The sequence below is a fragment of the Clarias gariepinus genome, chromosome 11 (genome assembly GCF_024256425.1).
Source record: "Clarias gariepinus isolate MV-2021 ecotype Netherlands chromosome 11, CGAR_prim_01v2, whole genome shotgun sequence".
Taxonomy (NCBI): Eukaryota; Metazoa; Chordata; class Actinopteri; order Siluriformes; family Clariidae; genus Clarias; species Clarias gariepinus.
In genome coordinates this window covers 33,355,001-33,364,390 of record NC_071110.1, presented here as the reverse complement: position 1 = coordinate 33,364,390, position 9,390 = coordinate 33,355,001, and the positions used below count along the sequence as shown (strand labels likewise).

Below are 9,390 nucleotides of genomic sequence, written 5' to 3'. Positions count from 1 at the left end.
CACTCGCTTAGATTTAAAATAAAGCAAAGACTAAACCCCACTGTCACGCCATCAGCAAGGCATTGTGGGTAATAAAGCACATTAAACCTAAACCAAAGTGAACAACTGGAGCTGGTGTATTAATTGTATTAACGACTTTTCCTTCAGGAGTTCTTCAGACGTCCTCCTGGCACATCACCTGTTCGGTTCCAAAGTGTGGATCTCAAAGACTTCCAGGAACTTTAAGGAACATTTACAGAAGCTTTTTTTGAAATTACTCTATTCAAGGCAGCGTGACCGTAATGCTCTTTACGCCCAGTGTTGCCCCCGGACTCCTGGAGGGCAGAGTTTCCTGCCCTGGAGAACTACCTCCAGCTGGAGCGCCATTTGGTGCCCTGGATGTTGCCTCCATGCAGACACCAGCGCTGACCGAGGTTCTGCCCCGCTACGTGGGAGGACATCGCTGCCATACTGCCGGAATCAGAAGCTTTCAGAAAATTTATTTTAGTTCTGGATGGTCCAGAAAGTTCCACCAAGGCATCTGTGGACGACTAAACACACACACACACACACACACAGTAATAACACACAGTGAGGCATTTACACAACAGTTATGTGTGTGATAAAAAATATGTCCACATTGTATTGAGTTTATGAACTACTCCGACCACTTTCTCTTACAGACACTTCCTCTAACACGCGTGCACACACACACACACACACACACACACACTATAAACTATCCAATTTCCCATCTGATGCATGACTGGAACAAATGTCATATTTGCCTGTAGCCTCAAACCGATGCTCTCTCTCCCTCACACACACACACACACACACATAAAGCAGTTCTGAGATGCAAAAAACATAAAAAATTGCCAGAGCGAGCGAAATAGCTCGGGAGAATTTCTGTGAAGCTGCACTGGACTTGAGACGACGAGTGTGAGTGTGTGTTTAGTGTGCTTCACCAAGCGGGGTCGCTTATGGCATCCCACGTCACCATGGCGATAACGACGGTAATAATGGCAGCATCCATCTTCTACCACACTATACACACACTAGATAGACAGATAGATAGATAGATAGATAGATATTATATTCATCCCCATGGGGAAATTCACATGATCCAACCGTCCACAGGTAGTTACATCTAGAAAATAAGAAAAATAAGTTAAAAACAATCCTATAAACAAAAAAAAGGTAAAAGCTCCTGTGCATATTATTGTGCAAAGGATTTATGCATAATGTGCAAAAAGTTAGCTGTGATGCGTCTCCGTGGCGAGGAAGCGCTCGTGTTTCAGGGGCCGCTGTTTAACCTCGTCAGTACAGTGAGACAGTGACTCATCCTTCAGCTTCAGATTATCTTCCGACCTGTGTGTGTGTGATGAAGCGAACCATTTGATAACTTTTGCCAAACCACCAGGACCAGCGTTCCGTGTCTTCTTGTGATTAGCGCTCTTCCTCGCAATGCACTGACCATCTAACACCATCAACTTGCGAGGGACAAGCCTTCAGAGTTTTATTCATCTTACACTTATCAGCCATAACATTATGACTTTTTGCCCAATAGTGAGTGGGTCGCCCCCTTACCCACCAAAACTCCACTGAGCTGTGTGTTCTGACTCCGCTCTATCAGAACCAACATTAACCTTTTCTACACGGGCCAGTCAACTCCCGCACATGCATTAGTGACCCCTGACCCTCATGACCCTCATGACCCTGTGGCTGGGTTCTCCTTCCTTGGAGCACTTTTGTTATCTCCTTACCCCTGCAGACTGGAAACATCCCACCCGAGCTGCAGTTTTGGAGAAGCTCGGACTCATCACATCACCCGTCACCATGGTGCCCTTGTTGTTACAGTTGTTAGTCACAATATCTCGTTACAATAACAGCTGGAAGTGGGAGGGATATATTTTGCTCCTGAAGCTGCTGTGTTGGACGCAGTGAAAGTGGACAAGTGAAGCATTTGAGTGACTTTAAAGAAGGGTATGTTTGGAGGGGCTCCTCTCATCTAAACCTGAAGTACTAAACCCTGCCCATAACCCTTACCCTGAACCCTTGTCCCCTTCACTTTTGACCTCCCCTCCCATTTTCACTTTACCCTCAACCACTAGATACTTGTGTACCTGTTAGGGGTTACAGGGGGGCAGACTCAAGGGGCTCCATCCAGCCAATTCGCCCTGAAGTACTAAATCCTGCCCTGTAAAAACTGTATCCCTAAACCCTCCGTGTACACTTTACCTCCCCCTTCACCATCCACCCCATGTACCCTTTACCCCATTTACCATCCACCCCATGTACCCCTTACCCCCCCTTCACCATCCACCTCATGTACGCTTTACCCTGCTGTACCCTTGACCTCCCCTTGTAACCTTTCCATTGTTCCCTAATCGAACTTTACTCTTGTAAAAATGTATAATATTTTATAATCATATAAATGCTGCGTAACATTAAAAGTAAACAAAACACTTTAATTTAATTCAGAATTAACATTTCTACAGTGTACAGTGCATCAGGGGAAAATTAACAAACCATCAGATGTCTGAGAGAGAAATGTTAATATCAGTATCACCAGCACCTCGTACCTTCAGTATCAGTTAGTAATAAACTTACAGAAACCTTTATTACTGTTGCGCACACACACACACACACACACACAGGTTTAAATATCACTTAAAGTAAAGCATTCAGTAAACAAGGTTCATCATTTTATATTAAAATTCACTGATATATTTATTTATTTATTTCCTTAAAACATTTGCAAAGGTGTTGATATTTAATAATAAACGTTTACGTTAATCCATGTTCGTCTCATGAGCGAGTAACACACACCTCACACAGAGCGACTCTCAGGACTTCATTAGGATTCACAACTGAGGCTGAAAATCAGGTTTAATATTTACACCCGAGTTCAGAGGAAACCAGTCACATTTAATTTATGCTAATTTACTCAAGTTAATTTTAGACTGAATAAACCTTAATGCAGGTGTGCTTCATTAACACTGAGAAAGGGAGATGGAAAGAAAGGAGGGGAGAAAAAAAGAATAAAAAAAAAACTAAAATGTGAAAAAATGAAAGAATAAAAGGCAGCAGTCAGAAGGAAAAAACACGGGAGGAAAAAGGGATAAACAAGAAGAATAAAAATGTGGCAAAATATAAAGAAAGAAAATAATTAAATAATCTAGAATTAAGAAATGTGAGTTATAGAAGTAAATTTAATCTGTTTATCAGTTCCTCCAGTGTGTGTGTGTGTGTGTCAGGGTGGGGGTGGTAGTGCTGCTGGTGATGATGATTTCAGATACATGATGTTAATAAACTGAACTTTAAGGTGAAGTGAGATTCAGGTTGATGTTCAAGGCACCAGGAGCTCAGGTTCAGTCGGCGAGCTCGAGCCCGACGCTCAGATGATCAACTCCATCAATAAATCAGCAGGTGAAATGACTCGTTAAATCTCCAAAGTGTTTTAATCTTCTTTAACAAACACCGTGAAAACAAAACGCACCGAGAGACTCATTTAAATACTGCGGTGGAGACGCTCACGCCTTCAGCCTCGCGCCGTTCTATCACGTCTCCCAGACTAATCACGAGCCCTGCTCCCGGTCGATAGAAATCACTCTGCGTTCATGCGAGATCACAAAGGCACGCGGAAGCGTTTGTTATTTCATCCTCCCGTGTCGGTGTGAGACTTTAACCAGGAGAGATGAGCAGAGAGTCTCGCCGCGTCGTTCCGAGTCTCTGGAGCACAAAATGAACATCGCGGCGCTTCGGCTCGAGCTTTCAGAGGCGCGGAGCGACACGAGCCGCTGAACACCGGCTGTAATGTTCATTAAAGAAACAACAGCAAGTGTCTGATAAGCGTCTCTGCGTCTTTTACAAGCGGAGCACGGAACCTGGAACCACGTCCACACGTCCGCCAGAGAGAACCACGACACCTCCAGGACAGAACCGCCACCCGCCCCGGGACAACGACCTCATAATAAACAGAAAATCATCTGAATTCATTACCGCTATTACTCATTTATTAATTATTAATAAATACTTTTTATTCATGTAAGAAAAGAGCAGCCTGTGTATGCATGTGTGTGTGTGTCTGTATGTGTGTAAAGTGTGTCTGAACCTCATGTCACACACCCAAACACTCATCATGATTTCATGACCTCTTTAAAAACATCATTAACATTTTACTGAACATGTCTGAGCAGCTGAGTAAAGACCCGAGTCTCAGAAACCGATCAGACTTTTAGTCCAGCTCGGGAGGGAGAGATTCATAAACATCTGCTGCCGAACAGTCACATGACTACACATCTGTAAAGGAGATCTACCTTTAATTAGACTTAATCACTCAAGTTTTCTTATTGTTCTATTGTTTGTAAACGAATTCACAATCCTTATTTACAATTTTTTAATTACAATTTAATGTTTAAGCTGCTGTATAATAAGGGACAAGGTGAGGGACAAAATAAATAAATAATTACTGTATTTTTTTTCTCTTAGTGTTGATCCTGAGCTCTGATTACTGTAGACATAGAAAGATTGTCTTGATGACATAGCACCGTGTGTGTGTGTGTGCGTGTGTGTGTATAAAACAATGTTTCTATCATTTCATAAAAATGGAGTTATTCTAAGATATAACAGGGAGTTTATATCGACGTCTCTTAGTGAGACACAGCGGAGACGCGTAACGCCCAGCTGACTGAGGGACAGGAAGATCATGTGCGTGTGTATGAATGTATACTCGTGCACCTGCAGCACATTTATATTATTGTTTACATCATCAGATGACCAGTGAATTTTCTGAGTAACACCTAGGTCCAGACTGATTCCTGAAGAGAGACAGTGAGACAGATAGAGAGAGACAGGGAGAGAGACAGAGAGATTCCCTGTTAATATTTACACACATTGACTCAATCTTTGAGTGAGGAACAGGAAGAAAAAAAGGGAAGAAGGAGAAAGTAAAAAGAGACATGAGAAAAAGGGAACAAAAAATAAAAATAGAGGACAAAGGAAAAAAATAGATAAGAGAAGACAAATGAAGTAAGAAAAAGGTAAATAAATAAAGATAAAGCAAAAAATAAAGAAATTAAATTGAAAAAGATTTAAAAGAGAAAAGGTGGAAGTGGCTGTTTTTTTTTTCCTTCCTTTTTGTTGTTCCAGTGAAGTGTTGCGAGTCTGATCTCTGTACATGTTCGCCTTTGTAAAGGTCACAGGTCAAAGGTCAGTGGTGATGACAGGCGTGACCCCGTGGATAAGCAGCGTGGGACCGAGGTCACGGCTCAGCAGCTCCAGCTGATGCAGGTAGTCGCAGTACCTGCGCGTGTCAGCGGGTGGGCGGGGCAAATACAGGAAGCGCAGGGCGGGGGCGGGGCAAGGCTGGTCGCTGATCAGCCGATTAACAGCGAGCAAGTAGTCGTCCGTCAGGCGGGAAGTGTTGCTGTGGTAACCGTTAGCATAGTCCTCGTCCTCTGGCTCCTCCTCCTCCAAAACCTCTTGTAGCTCCGCCTCTTCCTCAGTCTCTCCTCCGTTGTTCTTCCTTTTTTTCGAGCTGCCCCGTCTCTGCCAGTGCAGTGCCACCTGATCGTCCCACGGCACCGTGAAGATGTCTGCCTTCATCCGGAGCTCTTTCAGCAGCTGGCCCAGTTTACGCTCCGCCTCCTTCAGGCTCCGCCCGGTCTCCACACACAAGAAGAGGCGGAGCCTGGCCTTGCACCACGCCCTGGTCATGCTGAGGATGCAGGCCAGCTGGAGAAGGAAGAGCGAGCAGGTGTCGACGTAAGAGCAGCTGTCGGGTCGGAGCAGGTTGACGGGCCAGACGTCCACGAACACGCCGGTCCCCTTCGGACGAGCCCGAGTACGGTCGAACTGGCAGAAGTACCTCGCCAGCGCCACGTTCTTTAGCATCTTCACGGCATCTGCGATCACGCTGACGTACTCTTGAGGCCCGATGGATTTCCCCTGCCAGGCTCCGTCCATGCTCCCCCGCAGAGGAGGGAAATGAAAAACCGGATCTTCCGGGTCTTCGGAAAACACGGGGTTATCTACGGATCTGCTCGAGTGGAACGAGCGGTCTTGGAGCTGGTCCTGTGGAGGAAGGTCGTCATAGAAACCTAGGACCAGCGTGTTCGGTCTCATCCCACCTGGAAGAGAAAAAAAAAACAAAAAAACAACAACAACAAAAAGAGATAATCAAATATCACAGCATGTGGGATTAAATACTGGATTCTGATTGGACGGAAGGTCTAAAAGTCAGGAGGTAACGGTTTAGGGAGCTAACAAATGCTCTACAATATTACACTTAACGAAATGTATGCATTGTATCTTGCATCACTGACACACACACACACACACACACACACCTAACAATCTCCTAACACTCCTGACCGTCCTGCTCTAATCTCAGCTCTTTTATAATATCTAGAAGCCTAACTTTAGAGACAAATTCATATCAAACCTCATCCTGAATACACCAAGAAAAATGTGCATGTGTGTGTGTGTGTGTGTGTGTGTGTGTGTGTGTGTGTGTGCGCACACTAACCGAGTCCGGATATGAAGAGCAGGTGCTGCACCCCGCGTCGTACAGAGTTGGCTAGCGTCAGGTTAACGAAGGCTTTGATGTTCAGGTGATCCACCAGGGAGAGCCAGGAGTCGTACTGACACTGCAGAGGGTCGGAGGGAAGGAGGGCTGCGGAGCGCACACACACACACACACACACACACACACACACACACACATTAAAGGACAGTCACGAATAACCCCACAAGCTCAGTTAAAGCAAAACACAAACTGATGCAGGTTTCTATAAAATGGTAAGATGACATCATCAAAGGGTGCCAGGTAAACACAAACACAGCGCTGAGGTTTTAACAGCTAGGAGTGTGACGGGCATCACGGTCAGAATCTCTGGAACCATGAACTGTTTCACTGGGGGTGAACATCATAGGCAACGTTTTATTATTAAATCTGGATTATTAAAGCTGGATTATTAAAGCTGGATTATTAAATCTGGATTATTAAATCTGGATTATTAAAGCTGGATTATTAAAGATGGATTATTAAATCTGGATTATTAAAGCTGGATTACTCCTCTGATCAGTTTCACCTACATCTCATCATTTCCTGTTCGAATTCCAGTTTTTCGCGTCCGTCCCTTTTGTTGTGTCGCTCATAGCCCTGTGTGTTTCTCGCCTCTTATCTGTATCTGGACCTGCCCCTGCCTTCCTCATCACCCTGACATTTATGAACCTAATTTCCAAGGTGAGATTAGATTAAAAAGTTACACACATGATTACACTTCTTCTCTTAGTTAACTTGCAGGTTTTCTTTTTTCCCCAGGTTGCGTTATAAACCTTGTGCGGGTTCTCCACAGCCCTGAGAGCAGGAGCTCTTACCCAGGTCTCCGATCTGGACGTGTCCGAGGACATAAAGGCCGCTCTTCTTAATGTCGTTAATGAAGGTGATGAGGCCGATGTTAGCGCGAGGGTTAGCCACCATCAGCAGCACCTGAGGCCTCCAGAACTTCACATGATCCTTACGCACGTCCAACATCAACAGGTACTTACGCACCTGAGAGAGAGACAGAAGGAGAGAAAGAGACAAAGAGAGAGAGAGAGAAGGAGAGAGAGTGAGTTAAAGAGAGACAGAGAGAGACGGAAAGAGACAGAACGTGACAAAAAGAGAGCAAAAAAGAGAGAGAGAGAAAAAAAAAAAGAGTGTAGACACAGTAGAGCAGACACAGGAACTGAGTGATTAAAATGAGAAACTTATTTTCAGGCCGTTTTATTTATGCAGCCAAGATACATTACACCATATTTCACACTTTTACACACACACACACACACACACACACACACACACACAACTTCAGTAATTTTTAGGATACACTGTTGTTGATTAAAGTAAATAAATCAGTGCAATAAATGTATGAAATAATAAATCTGTTTGTACTGTTACAGTATTAATGATGTTTTAAGCTGCACTCAAACCCAGAGCTGGCAGACGGACGAGAACTCAACGACTACAGCAGTGTCTGTAACCTGTGTGGAGTCCAGGACTGAGTCGGTACTGGCGTCTGTCAGCCGACACACACACACACACACTCTCTGATAGGAGTCTAATTTGGCTGAGATGGAACGGATCATGGACTGTCTATTAAAGGAAACACAAGAACCGTAGATCTGAACCATCTGTAATATTGAGTGAGTGAGTGAGTTTTGCTTGTTTCCCTTCTGCCAGATTGCGTCCCATCCAGCCGTGTGGATCAGAGATTTGTGTGTGTGTGTGTGTGTGTGTGTGAGTGAAATCATGTGACTCCATCCCACTGACATGAAAGTGTAATCCCAAAACAGGCGTGCCCACGTCTCAAAGCCACCTGAATAAAGCACTGTAACTAAACTATCAGTACCGGATGATGTCATCTCAAACTCCGCCCACCCACCAGGTTTGTCACTGCTGACCAATCACTGAGAAGCTGGATGTCCTGGTCTGGAGTGTGACTGAGCACATACTACATGTCCATCTTAATGTTTATGGTAGTGTGTGTGTGTGTGTGTGTGTGTGTGTGTGTGTGTAATAAGTTAAGTGGCTATAATAACTCTTCTGGAGCACACAGATGCTCAGATGGATGTCTGGCACCCGGCCGCTTGGCAACCGTTCCCCTGGCGACAGTCCCCTCCTGAGGATGCATGCATTTGTGTGTGTGTGTGTGTGTGTGTGTGTGTGTGTGTATACCTGGTGGAAGATTAGCGCCTGGCTAATGTAGCCCCAGCTGCTAGTGGGACTCAGGTAGTGGATGAGCAGCAGCAGGAGCAGCATGAAGGCGATGCTGGCCGAGGCGTAGATGGCGTTAATCAGAAACATCATCACTCCACAGCCGAGGATGCCCAGCACACACGTGTGCCACGTGAAGTAACGGAATGTAGGCCTGGAGACGGAGGAGGACAGAGGTTCAGGTGCGCTGATGACTGGAACCAACGTGTTTCATGAACATTAAACGCAATAAACAGCTGATTTTATTCATTTTATTAAATAAAGTGAGTTCCTGTTGTTATCTCTTACACTACAACAGCCGTAAACACTCATTCCCTCACCAAACTATTCTCTCTATATATATTTATAATATTTAATAAACAAATATATACATTTGTGTGTGTGTGTGTGTTTATACTGAATATAATATAATTGAAGCTACACTAAAACCAAGCCGGAGACTTTCATCAGCTTTAACAGTGTTTAACGCTCAGCACGCCGGCTCATTACCGCCGATTAAAGCTGCATCCATAAGAGCTCTAATGCGGATCTGCACACAACCAGGAACATAAACACACACACACACACACACACACACACACACACACACCCTCTCTCCTCTTTCACTCGTCACCCTTTTAATAACACAGGGTTTAAAATCAGATAAA

The 9,390-nt window shown here is 44.6% G+C and overlaps 1 protein-coding gene across 1 annotated transcript in view; it reads right to left on the bottom strand.

The window, feature by feature from the left end:
- Positions 1 to 3,128: 3,128 nt before the first annotated feature.
- Positions 3,129 to 9,390, bottom strand: part of zgc:153039 (uncharacterized protein LOC767698 homolog) — a 33,354-nt gene continuing 27,092 nt past the window's right edge. The window contains exons 10-13 of the mRNA XM_053507453.1: positions 8,705 to 8,897; positions 7,366 to 7,540; positions 6,512 to 6,658; positions 3,129 to 6,113 (exon numbers count right to left, since the gene is read on the bottom strand). Coding sequence (XP_053363428.1) covers positions 5,188 to 6,113; positions 6,512 to 6,658; positions 7,366 to 7,540; positions 8,705 to 8,897 — 1,441 coding nt within the window. The 3' untranslated portion in view covers positions 3,129 to 5,187. The remainder of the gene's footprint in view (positions 6,114 to 6,511; positions 6,659 to 7,365; positions 7,541 to 8,704; positions 8,898 to 9,390) is intronic.